General features: G+C 41.9%; 3 protein-coding genes across 7 annotated transcripts; 2 read left to right on the top strand and 1 right to left on the bottom strand.

The window, feature by feature from the left end:
- Window positions 1-364: 364 nt before the first annotated feature.
- LOC117834434 (uncharacterized) lies at window positions 365-8,595 on the top strand. Of its 3 annotated transcripts, none has more exons than XM_072295515.1 (7): window positions 365-715; window positions 2,437-2,550; window positions 3,468-3,889; window positions 5,248-5,361; window positions 7,460-7,710; window positions 7,830-7,918; window positions 8,195-8,595. In XM_072295515.1, the coding sequence occupies exons 3-7, from the start codon at window positions 3,533-3,535 to the stop codon at window positions 8,413-8,415; spliced, it is 1,032 nt and encodes a 343-aa protein (XP_072151616.1). In that variant the 5' UTR covers window positions 365-715; window positions 2,437-2,550; window positions 3,468-3,532; the 3' UTR covers window positions 8,416-8,595. The 3 variants fall into 3 exon arrangements, with proteins under 3 accessions (XP_072151616.1, XP_072151614.1, XP_072151615.1); XM_072295513.1 differs by having other exon boundaries at window positions 366-715; window positions 3,359-3,889; XM_072295514.1 differs by having other exon boundaries at window positions 366-715; window positions 1,886-2,550; window positions 3,359-3,889.
- Window positions 8,596-9,055: 460 nt separating this feature from the next.
- LOC117833109 (N-alpha-acetyltransferase MAK3) lies at window positions 9,056-11,536 on the bottom strand. Its single transcript, XM_034712499.2, has 4 exons — window positions 11,247-11,536; window positions 10,989-11,115; window positions 9,690-9,745; window positions 9,056-9,457 (listed from the first exon to the last, which is right to left on the bottom strand). The coding sequence occupies exons 1-4, from the start codon at window positions 11,454-11,456 to the stop codon at window positions 9,245-9,247; spliced, it is 606 nt and encodes a 201-aa protein (XP_034568390.1). The 5' UTR covers window positions 11,457-11,536; the 3' UTR covers window positions 9,056-9,244.
- Window positions 11,537-15,731: 4,195 nt separating this feature from the next.
- Window positions 15,732-18,653, top strand: LOC117833662 (putative F-box/FBD/LRR-repeat protein At5g56810). 3 transcript variants are annotated; one of them, XM_034713250.2, is made up of 5 exons: window positions 15,732-15,957; window positions 16,398-16,489; window positions 16,566-17,453; window positions 17,562-17,711; window positions 17,848-18,057. In XM_034713250.2, exons 1-5 carry the CDS (start codon window positions 15,918-15,920, stop codon window positions 17,944-17,946), a joined length of 1,269 nt encoding a protein of 422 aa, XP_034569141.1. In that variant the 5' UTR covers window positions 15,732-15,917; the 3' UTR covers window positions 17,947-18,057. The 3 variants fall into 3 exon arrangements, with proteins under 3 accessions (XP_034569141.1, XP_034569138.1, XP_034569137.1); XM_034713247.2 differs by lacking the exon at window positions 17,848-18,057 and adding an exon at window positions 18,084-18,653 and having other exon boundaries at window positions 15,742-15,957; window positions 16,410-16,489; XM_034713246.2 differs by lacking the exon at window positions 17,848-18,057 and adding an exon at window positions 18,084-18,653 and having other exon boundaries at window positions 15,742-15,957.
- Window positions 18,654-18,874: the final 221 nt, after the last annotated feature.

Below are 18,874 nucleotides of genomic sequence, written 5' to 3'. Positions count from 1 at the left end.
CCGTCCCACTTCGTTCTCGCAACCAAACGCACCCTTATATGCTCGCACGGTCATGTTCTTTAGATTAATGGAAAAAAAAACTTTGAATCATTATCATTTGACTCGGACCTATTCTAAAAAGTGAAGGCATTTTGAATTGATTGTTAACACACAAAAATAATAAAAAACCTCTAAAAGAATGTCCATATTAACTTTGAAGGTATAAGACTTTCGAATTAACGCTCGCGTCCCATGACTACACACTTTACATATTTCATCAAATGATATAAGTTGTTGATAAATTCAAATATTTGAAAACTGAGATATAGCACAATCTCTCTATTTCTCTAGGGGTTAAGATTAGCATGGGCCAAACTACCAATTGTTCCATCGGATGTTCTACTGGGAAATGGGAATACTCAATCAGCCGAGCATAAGTCAACCGCTTGACTTTTCGTGTCGGGGATCCGGTCATGGCGACCGACACGCCCCCCTCCCCGTCCCCTCCGGCGGCGGCGGCGGAGGTTTGCAGCAGCGGGACGAAGGTCGACTGCTACCGCCACCGGGTGCTGGGCCTGCCCAGGGGGAAGCTGGGGGCCGTCTCCCGGATCCCCGCGGCGCGGCGGTCTTCCTCTACGACTTCGACGTCAAGCTCCTCTACGGGCCCTACCGCGCCGACTCCGACGGCGGGACCAACCTCGTCCCCGGCGCCTTCGACGGCCGCTTCCCCGCGCAGGTGGGTAGCCTCCCTGTCCTAGCTCCAATGCTATCAGTTCTATGGTGACCGGAATCAAGAAATGGGGAATTGGGATTTAGGAATGCGTGGAACTGTGCATACGAATTGTGGTGGTGGGGTGGGGGGGTGGGGGGGGGGGGGATACGAAGTGTTGTTCGAGATGTTTTGTGGTTGGCGTGAACAAATTGGAGGGTGATCTTTCGACTACTGTGCTCATAGGAACTCAGGAAGGATGCCAAAATTTGTTTGTCTAGGGTATGATGTCAAAATTAGGGGATGTCGAAATTCGTTTATTTCGCTGAATCCTATTATCAAACTGAAAATTTACAGTTTGATGTTGACAGTTAGTTTGGAGCTTCAGTGATTTATGTTATGTTGTCTTCGTGATAGAATGCCGTGCAGTTTTGGAGAATCTGAAACTCACCAAACTGAGATGAATAGTAACATACCATTCCCCAGCTAAATGAGTGGTTTTCTCGCGTGTCATGGACCAGACAAGCGCGTTACCCGCTTGCCTTCTGAATCAGTTCTATTGAGCTAGTTCGATATGAGCATGCAGTTATTTGTTCCTCTCTTTTTTGTTGTTGTTGATTTTTTCTTTTCTGCGTGATATTATGTTGTAAGTTGTTTAATCCCAGACAACATCTTAGGAAGATTAAGATGGCTTTAGCAGAATAGAAGCTTACCTGTTACTTGGAATATTTAAGCATATGCGCAGTTCTAGATTTCCTGGAATCTCTTCATATATTGTTGCACCTGTACCTTCTAACTTATTGTGATGATTCGAAGGAGAAAACCACAAATCTTAGTGACCTTTTGCAGTGGTTTTTTTATGGCATTAAAAAGGTGATATTTTTGACATGTGTCAGTTATCTCCACTTCTGTCTTATTAAGGATATGTTTATTAGATATAGTCAAGTTTCAAAATTTTGCTTTGTAGGCAAAACTTATTAAACATATGTAGGGAATAATATACTTGGCCTATGCTGATTGTTTGCATGGAAGATAAAGAATCATTATTTAAGACTATCATTAAAGATACAATATGCGGACAACTATTGGTTTGCTATCACAAGCTGGAGGATATATAATGTCTGTTGCTCTTTTTATGTTTGTAGAATGTCTATTCAGGAGCAGATTTCCAACACATTGCGTTATATTGGATGGCAGGTAGCTTCATTTAATGGGGGCGATGAGTCACTTCGCTGTTTCTGTGCTGAGATAACAACAGCCTACAGCGTAAAGCACGTTGCTGGGACATGTTGCATTCCAGCACTCTTTGATCCCCACAGCCTGCCTGTCTGCTCTTGAAGTAGTGTAGAACAATTGGGGTCTGGGACTGAAGATCTAAGGTTAAGAATGGATTTGTTATGCCTTTCAGTGCTTCTCTTCTGGGGTGAGCATGTTGGGAGTTGAGAGTTGTGACTCGGAGGAACCAATGGCATGCACTTTGTGGCTCACTTTTCTTACATCTCTTACTATAGGGGTCCTAAGGAGGATGTCAATGACCTCTCTCTGAATATAGAATAAACTTTTGATGCCAATTAATAACTGTTGTTGGGTTTTCTCACATTTTCATTCTCTTGGCAGTTGGCACGTTATATGCCCTTTAGCTGCAATTAAAACCATGTAATGGCATATAGAAAATAATCTCACTGATTATCTGTACAGTGTTCTCAATGGAAGTATGGAACAAAGGTCACCATCTTTTATTTTTGTAGGTTAAATTTACGATCCATGGTGATTTCTTGCCGCTTCGTGAGAAAAGCCTAAGAAAAGCTATGAAGGAGAACTTTTTCAAAGGGATGTTCAACCCATAGCTTACCTCCACACAAGTAAGTTTGAATAAGCGAAAATTTCAATCGTTGTGTTCTGTTGTTAAGTTTGTGAGAGAAATGAATGATGCCGATTGCTGAACATTATTTGAATGTATAACATGTGGACAAGAGTTCTGAAGAACCATGTACTTCAGCCACCCCATTGGAATAAATTAAGGATGGCCATTCATAAACATGAAACTTATGTGTAATTTGTACCTTATTTTGTCTAGTTTAAGTGGTAGTTTTCCATTGTCTGGGAGGAGGATGTGGCAGACAAAGGGGGTCAGTAATACCCTAAAAACCATAAAACTTGTATGTAATACTTTCCTTCTGAATTTCTCTTGCATCACATGCAAATGCAAAGTCAAGTTGGTCTGAGAGGGATTTCATCCATCTTGCTATGTTGTATGTTTGAATTTTGAGGCCTGAAGCCTATCTTTTTATTGCCCATTATTTTACATAACTATTGATGTGAAATGGAGCTAGGATGTTCAGCAGTATTGGGACACAGTAGGTTTTCATGATGTATTTAGCCTTTCAGTTATGAAGTGACACTGTTCATCCTGAGAAGTGAAGAAATGCAGAGAAAAGAAAAAATGAGGCATGATGAGAACATTTTCATCTTCTGTTTTATGCTTTTCTCCTGGTTTTGGTATCAGTTATGAGTCCTGTCCTTTCCATCAAAGTTTAGTTGCTAGCCAGATTGTGACTTTATCTTCTATTTTGCCTTTGTCTGTCAATCATATTAATTTTTACTTTTTAGCTGAATTTATAATTGGAGTAACAAGGTAGCTACTTCATATGCTATTGGTTTCTGTTGTAGGTTAAGAAATTGAGCACATTGTTTCAGCCAATTACTCTGCTTCCAGAATCATCACCCCCACATGATGTTGATAACTGGCCCCCTGTTCCTGCTTTTCTGCCTCCTTCAGCTCACTCGGCACAGCCACCTGCTTATGCACATCATCCAACTACCCATGCTGCTCCAGCTACCTCCATGGCAAGCCAGCCCTCACCTCCCGCCTCTACCTTCCTGCTACCGCGCAAGTGGCCGCACTCCCTAGTGGTGGCAACAAAGGACGATGTCCACACTGGAGCTTCCTCCTCAACCATCACTGTATCACTGGCGGGGTTCATCTTCATGTGCAGCAGCGCAACAAGGCCTGAATGCTACCGCCACCGGGTGCTGGGCCTGCCACCGGGGAGTCTGGAGGCTGTCTCCCGGATCCGGCGAGGGGCAGCGGTCTTCCTCTACGACTTCAACGCCAAGCACCTCTGTGGGCCCTACCACGCTGACTCTGATGGTGGGGCTGACCTTGTCCCCGGCGCCTTCCATGGCCGCTTCCCCGCTCAGGTTGGTAGCCTTGCTGTCCTTGCTGCAAAGATATCAGCTTTCTGTTGACCAGAATCAAGAAATGATGGGTGGGTATGGCTCTAGTCACTATAATGGGGAATTGTGAATGTGTGGAACTGGTGAGCTAATGTGCATGATAAGAGAAATTAGTGTTCTTAAATGTTTGTGTTTGGTGAGAACAAATCAGAGGGTGGTCTTTCTAATATTGCGCTGATGAGTTATGATCCTTTGCAGTGGTTTTTGTTGGCATGAGGAGGCAATATTTTTGGCTTGCTGTTAGTTATCTGCCACTTCTGTCCTATTGAGGATAGGATTGCTTGAGATAGTCCAGTTTCAACGCTACACTTTGTTAAGGAAAAGAATTTGAAATGCTGAAGTTTTACCTCGTTAATGTTTTTGATAGGTTACCCTTACCCTTCTGGATCAGATCATTCTACTAAAGTCAGGCCGGGTATGGCCATTGTGGATGTTTATTATGTAGGGAATAATATACTTGGACTGTACTGATTGTTTGCATGTAAAAATAGCAAATCAATGGTTGATACATAAATAGACAATAGGCAAACAATTATTGGTATGCTATCAGAAGTGGTAGGATATATGATGTATGGTACTTGTTTGAGGTGTAATGACTATTCAGGAAACGCATTGGGTTATATTGAATGGCAGGTAACCACATTTAATGGGGATGACGACCCACTTTGTTGCTTCTGTGATGAGATAACTATAGCCTACTAGGACGAGGCCGTTTATATTTTTGTAGCTGAGCTGCGCTTGTAATCTCTGTAACATTGGGGTGTGCATTTGTAACATAAGGGTTTCCCACCCTTTTCTTCTTTAATATAACGATATGCAGCTCTCCTGCATGTTTTCGAAAAATGATAACAGCAGCATACAGCATAAAGCCCTTGCTGGGAAATTTTGTAGTCCAGGCACTTTGGATCCCCACAGACTGTCGCACTTTGCTTGGGTTTTTGGAGAACCATTGGATTCGGGGACTAAAGATCTAAGGTTAAGAATGGGTTTAAAACTATAATGCTTTTAATGCTTTCATTCTGTGGGTGGTGCATGTTGGGACTTAGTGTGACTGATGACATGCATTCAGCAGCAAATGTTTGCTTACATTTTTAATGTAAGGATCCTGAGGAAGATGTCAAAGAGCTCTCTCTATTATAAGATAACCTTTTGATGCGAATTAGTTGCTTACATTTTTTTACTTGCATTTTCATTTTCTTGGCACATCTTATATGCTTTTTAGTTGCCATCTAATACTGTGTAATGACATCTATCAATTAACCTCATATATTAGGTGTACAGTATTCTCAATGGAACAAAGGTAACATTTTTTATACGTGCAGGTTAAATTTATGATCGATGGTGATTTCATGCCCATCCCTGAGAGTAGCCTAAAAAGAGCTATAAAGGAGAACTATTTCAAAGGAAAGTTCAACCCAGAGCTTACCTCTACACAAGTAAGTTTGAATGAGCAAATTTGAATTAATATGTGCTGTTCTTAATTGTTATGTTCACCAGGAGAAATGAATTGTGCCAAACATTATTTTAATGTTAACTAATGGAATGAGTTCCGAAGAACTCTGCTTCAGCTACCCCATTAGAATAAAATTAGGATGCCAATTGATAAATTGAAACTGGTGTCTGGTATCTTATTGTGTCTATTTTCGTAGTTTTCCATTGTGTCTGGTAGGTGGGTGTAAGTAGAAAAAGTGGACAGTAATGCCATAAAACATGTATGTAAACCTATCCTTTCGAATTCCCTTGCATCACATGGAAATCCTAAGTCAAATTGGGGTTGAGACTTGAGAGGTATCTCATTTTGCTATCATGTATGTTTGTTTGAATTATAAGGCCTGAAGCTTATTTTGTTTTATGCCCTTTATTTCTCATGACTACTGCAGCTGAAGCTTTTTTTAACCTTCTATGTAGCTTGGGTGTTCAGTGGTATTGGAACACAGAAGGTTTTCTTGATGCATTTAGGTTGTTGAAATTACATTGTTCATCCCTGACCACAATGTGTACTTTTTTTTGATATGAGGCTTGCCCCATTTCCATTTCACAATGGAAATACCTGATGAATTTGGAGTAAAGTTGTAAGGAGCAGACAGACGGGGAACCATCTAACCATAAAGTAGTCCATAGGCATTATATTATTCCATTCAGCCTCCTGACACCAATTTGCAAGTAGTCCATATGAAGGAGATAACAAAAGATACCCATAGCACTGGGGAACCCATAGGCATTTTAAAAGGCAAAATAGGCATTTTGCTCCCTGAACTTTACACCAAGGGTCAAGTTCGTTCCTCAACTTTCAAATAGGTCAATTTAGTCCCTCAACTTCCATTTTCGAGTCAAACTCATCCTTGTGCTGATGTGGTGCTATATCTTAGTATGAGACTAATGTGAAAAGTCCATTTTACCCTTTGGCTCATGTAGGTCAAACATGTATATGCTCATACTCCCTTGATACATACACGCAGCAATGTATTTTTTAACTAGCATAAAAAATAGTTTCTAAAAAATGTAAGTACTCGAACTCTATAAAATCAATCATGTGCTCATACAAATTAAATGTTGATATGCAAAATGTATGTACTCATATTCTTTCATATATACACAACTTATTGTATGTACTCATACTCTAAAGTTGATATGTGCTCATATACTCGTGGTACGGTATACTCAGTAAACATATATATGCTCATATGTACTTATTTTGGATAATACTGTTAATTTACAGTGAAAATTAAGGAGGGAAGGAGGAGCCAAGGGCAAAAATGACTTTTTGCATTTATTTCATGCTAATGTGAAGCCCTGTATCAGCACAAGGACATGTTTGATCCAAAAACAAAAATTGAGGGACTAGATTGGCCATTCTAGAAGTTGAGGGACGAACTTGACCCTCGGTGCAAAGTTCAGGGACCAAAATGGCTATTTTGCCATTTTAAAACTATACTTGTACAGTACCACTGTAAACAAATAAAATCAGCCAACCAGAAGTCGGGGTAGAGGATTTTTTCTAGTCTGATGGAAATCTTATTTCCTAACATTGTGGCGCTTTCCAGAACTAAAGACTGCCTGCTGCGGACTCCGCTCCTATGAACTGGTTTGCCAAAAACATTGTGGTTGCCCTCGAAATGAAAAGATGCAGAGAAAAGAAAATTAGGCATGATGGGGACATTTTTATCTTTTGTTTTATGCTTTTCTCTTGGTCTTGATATGAGTTATCATTCTTGTCATTTCATATCAGTTTAGGAGCTAGATGGAGTGTGAAAGCTTATGACCTTGTCTTCTATTTTTGATTGACCTGAGAAATAAAGAAATGGTCTACTACAAAGAAAAGAAAGGAAGATTCGGACATGATGATAACATTTTTATGTTTTTCTTGGTTTCATATCATTCTTGATAATCCATAACAGTTTAACAGCAAGGTGGAATGTGAAAGATTATGACCTTGTCGTTTGCTTTGCCCTTGTGTTTGTCAGTATTTGTTTATGGATTTATAATACATGTAACGAAATAGCTAATTCATGTACTGTTGATCTTCTGTTGTAGGTTGAGAAACTGAGGGCATTGTTTCAGCCAATTACTTCGCTGCCACAATCGTCATCCTCACATGATGTTGATAACTGGCCCTCTGCCCCTGCTTTTCTGCCTCCAGCTCTTCCAGCACAGCCACCTGCTTATGCACATCATCCAACTGCCTATGTTGCTCCTCCAGCTGCTCATTTAATGCCACCTGAAGCCTATGCACCTCCATGTCCTACTCGATCCGCTACACATACTTGCCATGTACCAACAACTGGGTATGGTTTTTATGCTGGATATGCAGCATGTGGTCCATTGCCTTCTACCTATCAGTATGCGCAAGCACCCCCTCCATGTTCTCTTTATAACCAATACTCCATGCCACATTATGTTTCAGCTTGTCTATTCTACTGCCCCCTATTATCAGAATGATCCATATCATCCTGGCAATGCCAATTCTCATTATCAACAAAGCACATACGAGAGGTACGTATTTGATATCTTAATGAACCTAGCACTTCCTGCATGTTACTTTGTTAATTCTGTTCTGTGATAGCTTTTTTTAAATCAAGTCGTAAATATGGCCAATGCTGGCAACATTTATGCCCAAGCCATGTTATTCAGCTGAATAATATCTGAACATGTTCAATAAACTATTTGCTGAGACAATATAGAAAAATATTTTACATATTGGAAGCCATCCCTGTATTTGCTGCAACATGCGAAAATCGCTAAACATACTTTTGCACTCTTCCATGTCAGGTGTTATGGACCCCCACTCTAAGCAATCTGACTGCTGCACCTGGAACAGCCATGACAAACTTACAAGCCGTCAGCGGTTGGGATCCTGTGGTGAATCAGCCCCAGCAGCAAGTTACCTGCAATGTCACAGCTGCACCAGGGTGCCAGTGATTGCTGTTTCAAGTTCTGAAAGCATGATTGTCGAAGCAAATAGCACTGCTACGCTTGTTCCAACTTACTGACATGGAGGGTGGTGTACAGCTGAGCTCGATTCTTCCGGGTTCTCTGGATAGGTTCTTCTGACTGGGTAGCTGCTTCTGTTAAAACAGTACAGCTTATGTAAATAAATATGTCAAGTTTTTAGCGAAAACAGCTTTTCACAGACTCATGGACTAATGCATAATTTGGCATGCATTTTACAATTGAGCTAGTCTGTATGTGCCATCTGAGGACTGAGGGGCAGGGAAGTGGGGGAAAGGCTGATGCCTGATGGGCGATGGCTGGCGGCCGCCTGGGCCTGGGCTGCCTAATGTACTATGGGAATGGAAAGATGTTTTGCATGGTGGGCTTGGCAGCCCCGTTTCTCTTCTTTCCTTTTCCCGTTTCCCTTTTTCGTCCACCCACCCCCTCTTACTATGGAGAAGCGATTAGGCGACTGGAAGGGGGGCTTAAGAACCATGGTATGTACACTTACAGAATGGTGAACAAGACGAATGGCCTGGAAAGGCTTAGCTTGTGGCGATCCACAAATTAAAATCATAGGAATTTTAACAGAAAACTAGACAAGGTCGTAAGCATTCACATTTACACTCAAACAGTGGTTCGGGACACAACATGCATTCACTGAGCAAAATAATTGCAGATCAGCAGTGCTCCACAAAAGACTGTAAAATACGAATTTCGCAGCATTCTTAAAATAGGGGCAGTAATACATAGAATACCTCAAAAAAGTTATTTGTAAGCACAAATAATGTTACAGTTACATGTGAGCTGTGAAAGCTTTGAAACAGAAGTGCAAAAAAGGTTGGGGTTCCAGGACTCCAACACATTCTACCTACTCATAGGGTACTGTCACAAGTAGGGCGAATCTATATGCTGGTCATCCCTTTCGCTGCCGACAATCATCGGAGGCAAGCCAGGATCAGGGTGTGGAAACAATAGTTTCAGGCGAAAAGCATCCACGCCATTTAGATAGTATCTGTACAGCCTCTTTGCTCGGATAAAACCCAGACGGCCGTACAGAGCGAGGGCACCCTTGTTTGTAACTTCTGCTTCAAGTGTCACCTGGTTGCAATTAGGATGTTAGATACTTCAGCTTTTAAGAATGTTCTGGGAAAGATGTTTCTATGGAAACTGGGTGTTAATCTACGGACTGAGAATCCTATCTCCAATTTTCCCATTGAGGTTATAAACCAACCTTACAGCCACCAATAAATGTGGTGTGGATATAAAAAACTAGGATACATCATAAGCTTTCACATCTACGTGTTTCAAAGTCAATGAAAAGAGTGGTTACCTCCTCACAGCCAGATTCCATCATTACCCGAATAGATCTAGTAACCAGTTCAGTTGCTGTATCACAAGAAATAGAGATTCAGTTACTTGGCTTGAAATTGCATATGCTCTCTTTATGTTCACATAAACTGAAAGAAAAAGCAAGCAACAGCCATTTTGAAGAGCAAAGCACCTGCCCTATTTCATATGGCTAGTGAAAATGAAGCTGGAGTGCTACCATGTCCTACCATTGGTACTCTAGTTGTCTTAGATACTGGAATAGAAGCATCTATCATTTAGATACTATTGTTCATGTGAAACAGGATTCACCTGATGCATGGATATTTGTTAACATCCTTGCTGTTAATGTCATAATTCATACCAACAAGACTGCCTTTCAGATAGACAAATACCGTTACCAAGCTAAGCGCAAAGATTACTGTGCTGATATGATCCAGGTAACACCTTTATGACAATACTATGAACTACTTTCAACAAATAAGCACTAAATTTAAGACTACATAATTTCAAGCATTCATCATCAATGTCTGCCAAACGAAAGACTCTCGATAGGAGGATCTGACAAAAGATGAGTGCAGCACACACCAAATGAAATATGTTGACACGTCACATCATAAATACTAATTAACTCCAACTATTCTTTTAGCAACATGAACAGTGCCCAGATGATATCCCACACTGAACTACCATACATGATCTGACTACACTAAAACAGAGTGAACATAGAAAACTTGTGCAGAGCATGTCAACACCTACAAAACAATAAAAAACTATTCAAAAAAAGTTTACTACCTCCTTGTCTAACCACTAAAGTAAATCTCAAATACAATTAGCCAATGAAGTCATTTACTCCAAAAAAGGTAAGGTATCAGCCTAATAGGTAGCATGTCAATTGTCAGAAAAAAATGATTTAACAGACAAGAAAATATGCCTTTTTCTTGCTGCAACCAAGCAAACAAACCACAGCACAAATAATCAAACTTCTCTCTGAGACATAATGAATTTGCTAAGTCTTTTCTTGCAGAAAGGAATTAACATGTTTAAGATAATTGAACAATGAACAATACAAACAAGTTTCTGCAGCATAGTAGTTGAAGTATGTGATGGTGTGTTTTGACCCTACACAAAATTGAAGATTTTTAAGGCCTAGTCATTGATCTGTATTCACTGCAGAGAAGTGCTGCCTTGCACATTTTGAATGACAGAAAGCAAGATCACTCCGTGTCTATAACAACAGAACTGGCAATAGTTCAAGAGGCAAGCAGCAGCCAGCAGGTAAAAGGACGAAGAAATGTATCACCTATTCCCCTTCCTCTGTAGGGCTTGAGGACGACGAGCATGGCGATGTAGCCCCTGAAGGCGCCCCGGTGCTCCCCCATCTTGCACACCACTGTCCCCACGCACTTGCCCTCCTTGGCATCGAACGCCTGCGCAATCCCCCCATCCCCAATCGGCCCCCAGAAAACAAAGAACCAAGAGAGCCTCGTCAAATCCGCCGCAAGCTGACAAGCACCGCGCAATTCGGGTGCGGGGAGCGGAGAAGGGGATGCGCACGTACGAGGAAGGTGAGCTGCGGCCAGAGGTAGACGAAGTAGCGGTAGGTGAAGATGGAGTAAGGCTCGCTGAGCTCCGCGTCCACCAGCGACATCACCAGCGGCAGGTGCTGCTCCCCGCCGTAGCTCACGTACGTGATCTCCCCGTCCTCGCCGCCGGGGCCGGAGGCGTAAGAGGGGGAGGGGGCGCCGCACGAGGTGGCGGCCGCCGACATCGCCGCTAGTCGCCGACGAGGCGTGGGGCGCGCTCTTTCGCGTGGCCGACCACCGGTGGCGGCTCGCGAGCGCCAGCTATGGCCGAATACGTAAACGATGCATCGAAGGCGCACAGGACGTTCACGTGGAAATGGGCCCCCGATCACTCATCCCGTGTGGGTGGCTGGCTGTGGTGGGCCTGTGGGCTGGCGGATCTCGCCCACGGCCCACCCATCACCGTGGGGGCCCTTTCACGAATTTGTAATTTGAGTTGACAACTTGTATTTCATTAGTTATTTGTATCGACTAGGATGGAAACAGATCTTATATTAAGATAATACATTTTACTTGAAGCTATCTAGATGCTCAAAACAATTGTCCAGAGTTTTGGACAGGATAGGTCAAAACCAAAAAAAAATGTTGAATTGATATCAACAATTAGTGTTACATACTCCCTCCATCCCAAATTATTATTCGTTTTAACTTTTCTAATTACATAGTTTTTGCTACGGTATCCCAGGCTTTTATTCAATAACAAAACCGTAGGTTACGATAAGCTCAGCATGCATTTGGATGAGGACACACGAGCTTTGGAAGATGAGCAATATAGACAAGATAAAATAGAAAGCCATTTCGTCAATAAAATTAACCATGTTCTTGAAAACCATTCTGGCTCTGGGATGAAGGCGCTCATACTTCAACTGTACCCTTGTGCAATATTGATGCATCATATTTTGATAAATGGCTTCGAATTGCTGTCAAACCTGGGATTGAAGAGCTTGCATTGGAGATGGCTGTATTGAATAAGAGGGCAGACTATAACTTCCCGATTTTTCTTTTATCTAATGAGATAGGAGGAGCAACACTGGAATCTCTTCGCCTTACTTCATGTGCATTTCATCCTACCGCAAGTCTTGGTTGCAATAGAAGCTTGACAAGCGTTTATCTGTCCTTTGTCCGCGTTACCGGAGAGGAACTCGGGCAGTTTGTTTCCAATTGTATCGCTTTAGCACGGTTGCCAATTTATAAGTGCAATCATTTAATTTGCTTCAAAGCACCATGTGTGTTGCATCACCTTAATCATTTCCATGTGACACAATGTAAAATGCTGCAACCAATAGAGATTAGGGCTCCAAAGCTCCCCACTTTTGACTGTGGGGATAACCTAATGCAAATTTCTCTAGGAGCAGAAGTCAAACACATACGGATGATAGGTAGTAAACTAAACACACTCTGCCATGCTCGTGTCGAGATTCCTTGCTTTATGCCAGCAGTTGAAAGACTTATCGTGGAATCGATTTGTGAGGTATGTGCTATGTTTATGCCATTCAGTTGATTTGAAATTATGATCTATAGGCCAGTGACGATATATGCATGCATGCCTTTAGCTTGATTAGTTCTTTTGGTCTCTTTCTTCGGAAGGTCAAGACTCCAATAATGTCTAGCAAGTTCCTCCTTCTCAAGTACTTGGACATTTCTCTTGTGGATGTACAACTCTACCGCCAGGATTACTTAAGTTTGGTTTCTTTCCTGGAAGCCTCTCCTGCCTTGGAGACTTTCATGCTGCGTGTAAGTTGCACTCTCAGTGCCATCTCAGTGAAACCTTTAAAAGTATATTTGGGGACCCTGTGCACTTGTCATGATGACTATAGTGACAGCTGGGTCTTACTTGTCTAATTCTGTCTTGTTTAACACAAACTAGCAGGCAGTGTTGTTTTTTGTCTGTTCAGTCAAGATCGATTTTAAAGCCATTGTACCAAGACACTTGCAGTTTAACCTTCGCTTAATGCAGCAAGTTATTTGATGCGACTTTGACGGATAAATTGTGCTTGATTTTTCATGCTTGTGGGAATATTATTGATTCCACGTGGTAAAGATATTCTTGATTTTGTTTTATTAAGTCTGGTGAATAATGGTTTTGATGTTGATCTAATGCAGGTAGAAACCAGTAATTTGCTGAGAAGTGATTCAGTTCTTAAAAATCTTGACAAGGATCAATTGCATTTGAGGCAGATGCCAGAATGCTTGCATTACAATCTGAAGAACGTGATGATGACTGGATTTAGCTCTGCAAAGAGCCTGATTGAATTAACAAGCCACATTGTTCGCAATGCATCAGCACTTGTGTGCATGACACTGGACACAGCCTGTGGTTGTGGCAGGAGGACTACAAAGACGGACAAGTGCTAGCATATGTCGAAGGACGGGCTGATGGAGGCACAGAGAGCTCTTGAGGCTGTGAACAGATGCATTGAGGGGATTGTGCCCTCATCAACAAATTTCAAGGCATTGGAACCGTGCTGCCAATGTGGGTGCTAAGGACGATCTTCCAAGATTTGTCGTATATTAATATGTTATCTGGATCCAGTGTTTAAGATCCCATAGTGTAATGACACTACCATTTGCCTGAAGGCTTGTGTTATGACGTTTTTGTTCAGTTCTGTATAAAAAATGTGTACACTGGCTTAAGCTGTGCTGTTAGGTATAATACAACTGTCTATTGCTGAATTGTTGATCTATTTGAAGTCCTGTATTGAGATTGATCCTTGCGTTGGAAGTAGCTCTAACATGGAATTATCAGGAGATGAGCTGACAGTGTAAGGATGTGCAAGGAATTGGCCCTTTATATATTAAGTTGGAGAATTAGACTACATTTGAGCTGGCAGCACTACGCCAATGAAATAAAGTGAACAAACGGAGCATATATGGATAGAATCGTAATTGCTAGCGTTTGAAGTAATTTTTAATATGACATCAATTAATTAGATGGAAAAATATGAAGTCCCTCCACCAGTACAATTTTTTTTCCCGTGTGATACTAGCCCATGATTTGGACTTCGCTACTGACCGCAAGTAGAAATAGAGTACGCGCACTGTAGAAATGGCTTATGTACTGGTACTCTAGCCTTAATATGTGATGTTTAGCCATTTAGGACAAACCAATTAGTACATTTTTAAACCAATTAGCTTGTGATAAACGTCATATTTTTAAGAATGGGGAGTACCTCCTATCATAAGATGCACTTAGCTGGTAATATTAAGAGATCAATGTCTAACATCATTTTGATGAGCAGCATAATAGAGGATAACAAAATACATATAAATGACTTATTGTTGCAACAATGAAACAACAATGGCGATGCTAGCTTGCAAAAGGGTCTGAGCCTCTATTCCTCTAATATGGTGGAAAAGGATGGAAAAAATCCAAGTAATTATATGCAGATATGGTGCTACACTAGCTAATGCTGCATATTCGAAGACCCTTTGTGATCACGCCATTGATTCATCGGATTATTTTTCTTGAAAGTGCAAATCACACACTTGTTTCTCTAGCTTGAATTATGATGAGTTCATTGGATACTTAGAGAACGTGCAACCATGTTGTGCAAAATAAAGATGGACTTAGGCAGTAGTTGAGCACAGTCCTGAAATTATGTAGATTTCAATTGGTTCCTGTTCTTTCTTATCTGCCCTTAGAAAGAAAAAAAAAGCTTGGTCGCTCGCTCGAGGTGTGTGTAGTTCACATATGGGAGCGAGTTAGTCAGTTTTTGTCTTGGGTCTGTTGTGCCATTATTCGGTTTTGTATTTCCTTAAAATTATATGTACTGTACTGAGGAAGACCAGAAAATGCTGCCCGGTAGAATTACGAGGAGTATACTGAGATCTGAGTATACTGAGATCTTGGTTCGTTTTTTCCTTCCTCGCCCACCTTTTCTATTTTAGGTACACGAAGTGGCACAATTCAATTGGACATAAAATTGGCTAAAATACAACAAGAAATTAACGGATCGATATGTGTAGTCACTCTTCAAGAAATTTGACTGCAGTGCTAACAAAAAAAAAATAGCTAAGCTAAAAAAAACAAGGTTAGCTCTCCCACTACTTACTGGGCTGATCCACCATTTGCTGGACCAACATGTCCCCTGCCTGCCCGATTCACTTTGCATTGCTGGCCCGTCGTCCGACGGACGGCAAGGCAATTTTCTTCGGTGTCCAACAAACCAAACACATATCAACACGGCGTCAAAAAATAAAAAAAGAAGCCCGTATCAACACCAACCAAGGCCTGCCCGACTCCAACAGGGGTTCCTCGACTCCCCGCCTCTCCTCCGATCTCTCAGATAAGATGAATACCCCTAGTACCCTTTCCTTTTCTTTTTTATTTTCCTTCCTTCCTATTTATTTTTCTTCTTTCTTTTCTCTTCCATCATTATCCGGCCCCCCACCGCCGGCTCAACCCCGGCCCCCGCCGCCCGCCTCCCGGTCTCCCGCCGCCGGCCCGCCCCCGCCTCCCGCGGCTGGCCCCCACCTCCCGCCGTCGTCCGCCTCCCGCCGCCTCCGCCCCCGCCTCCCGCCGCCTCCGCCTGCCTGTGGGCCCTACCCAGAGGGCACGGGTGGGAAACGAGGAGGAGGAGCCGCGGGAGCCCCTTAACCGAGGAGCGGTTTCCTTCGCGTCGGCGTCGACAAGGTAGAGCGCGGAGATGTACACCGGAACATGTCGAAAGCGGGAGCTGCAGCCAGGTACTCCTCCGCACCTCGATCCTACACGGGCAGCCTAGGGTTCCTGATCTCGAGTCTGTCTAGAAGATGGGATGGCTATCTAAGGCTCCTTTTCCTTTCTGCTTAAAGGAAAAGCGCCAGAATAATTGAGCAAAAACATGAGTAACTAAATGAAGATTTTGTGTCTGATTGTAATTATACATAGAATAATTTGTTTGATGCTTCTGTGCTAAGTCCTGTAACAATTACTACATTGTAGCTGTCAAAAAATATTTTGAGGATTCTGAAGCTATCGTGTATGTATATTAATAAACTTTTTTAGACAGGATAATAAATATGTCCATAATAATGCACACAAAGTTCTTTCGGTAAGAGTTTTTTTTTTCTAAGTGGCAAAAAGTTAGCTGCCTCCTATTTCAGCTATTACTTGTTACCTTACTTCATTCTGGGCTCTGGATCAGAGCCTTCATCAGCTAGTTTGCAAGGTCACACCTCACAAGATGAGCAATGTTTGCAAGTGATGGGACATTTCATGCTTGACAGACTTCCAGAGGTATGGTCGAATACACTATATTGTAGTTCTGGTAGCAGTCTTGCATGTCCAACTCTCTTGATAATGGTTTTTGCAGGATATTGTTGATAACTTATTTTCCTACTTACCTATTGAAGATGCTGCCCGTGCTGCCTGTGTCTCTCGTCGATATCTACGTTCCTGGAGACGGTATCCCAGGCTTTTATTCAATAACAAAACCGTAGGTTATGATAAGCTCAGCATGCATTTGGATGAGGACACACGAGCTTTGGAAGATGAACAATATAGACAAGATAAAATAGAAAGCCATTTCGTCAATAAAATTAACCATGTTCTTGAAAACCATTCTGGCTTTGGGATGAAGGTGCTCATACTTCAACTGTACCCTTGTGCAAATATTGATGCATCATATTTTGATAAATGGCTTCGAATTGCTGTCAAACCTGGGATTGAAGAGCTTGCATTGGAGATGGCTGTATTTAATAAGAGGGCAGACTATAACTTCCCGATTTTTCTTTTATCTAATGAGATAGGAGGAGCAACACTGGAATCTCTTCGCCTTACTTCATGCGCATTTCATCCTACCGCAAGTCTTGGTTGCAATAGAAGCTTGACAAGCGTTTATCTGTCCTTTGTCCGCATTACCGGAGAGGAACTCGGGCAGTTTGTTTCCAATTGTTTCGCTTTAGCACGGTTGTCAATTTATAAGTGCAATGATTTAATTTGCTTTAAAGCACCATGTGTGTTGCATCACCTTAATCATTTCCATGTGACACAATGTAAAATGCTGCAAGTAATAGAGATTAGGGCTCCAAAGCTCTCCACTTTTGACTGTGGGGATAACCTAATGCAAATTTCTCTAGGAGCAGAAGTCAAACACATACGGATGATAGGTAGTAAACCAAACACACTCTGTCATGCTCGTGCCGAGATTCCTTGCTTTATGCCAGCAGTTGAAAGACTTACTGTGGAATCGATTTGTGAGGTATGTGCTATGTTTATGCCATTCAGTTGATTTGAAATTATGATCTATACAGTGACGATATGCATGCATGCCTTTAGCTTGATTCATTCTTTTGGTCTCTTTCTTCAGAAGGTCAAGACTCCAATAATGTCTAGCAAGTTCCTCCTTCTCAAGTACTTGGACATTTTTCTTGTGGATGTACAACTCTACCGCCAGGATTACTTCAGTTTGGTTTCTTTCCTGGAAGCCTCTCCTGCCTTGGAGACTTTCATGCTGCGTGTAAGTTGCATTCTCAGTGCCATCTCAGTGAAACCTTTAAAAGTATATTTGGGGACCCTGTGCATTTGTCATGATGACTATAGTGACAGCTGGGTCTTACCTGTCTAATTCTGCCTTGTTTAACGCAAACTCGCAGGCAGTGTTGTTTTCTGTCTGTTCAGTCAAGATTGATTTTAAAGCCATTGTACCAAGACACTTGCAGTTTAACCTTCGCTCAATGCTGCGAGTTATTTGATGCGACTTTGACCGGATAAATTGTGCTTGATTTTTCATGTTTGTGGGAGTATTATTGATTCCACGTGTTAAAGATATTCTTGATTTTCTTTTATTAAGTCTATGTTGAACAGTGGTTTTGATGTTGATCTAATGCAGGTAGAAACCGGTTATGTGCTGAGAAGTGATTCAGTTCTTAAAGATCTTGACAAGGATCAATTGCATTTGAGGCAGATGCCAGAATGCTTGCATTACAATCTGAAGAACGTGATGATGACTGGATTTAGCTCTGCAAAGAGCCTGATTGAATTAACAAGCCACATTGTTCGCAATGCATCAGCACTTGTGTGCATGACACTGGACACTGCATGGGGTTGTGGCAGGAGGACTACAAAGACCGACAAGTGCGAGCATATGTCGAAGGAAGGGCTGATGGAGGCACAGAGAGCTCTTGAGGCTGTGAACAGATGCATTGAGGGGATTGTGCCCTCATCAACAAATTTCAAGGCATTGGAACCGTGCTGCCAGTGCGGGGGCTAAGGATTATCTTCCAAGATTTGTCGTATATTATTTGGTTATTTGGATCCAGTGTTTAAGATCCCATAGTGTAATGACACTGCCATTTGCCTGAAGGCTTGTGTTATGACGTTTTTGTTCAGTTCTGCGTAAAGAATGTGTACACTGGCTTAAGCTGTGCTGTTAGGTATGATACAACTGTCTACTGCTGAATTGTTGATCTGTTTGAAGTATTGAGATTGATCCTTGCGTTGAAAGTAGCTCGAGCTGCAAGATTTGCCTAAATTGAGCTGCAGACAGGTAGTGGTTATATTAAATGCTGATGGATAAGTTTTCCTTAGTGAAGAAGGGATTTGCAGCAACAGAAATTGGGAAATATAGAGCTATAGGGGGTGTTTGGGAGGAGGGCCTAAACTTTAGCCCTGTCACTTCGG

Source organism: Setaria viridis, chromosome 8 (genome assembly GCF_005286985.2).
Source record: "Setaria viridis chromosome 8, Setaria_viridis_v4.0, whole genome shotgun sequence".
Taxonomy (NCBI): Eukaryota; Viridiplantae; Streptophyta; class Magnoliopsida; order Poales; family Poaceae; genus Setaria; species Setaria viridis.
This window is presented reverse-complemented; position numbering and strand designations above follow the sequence as displayed.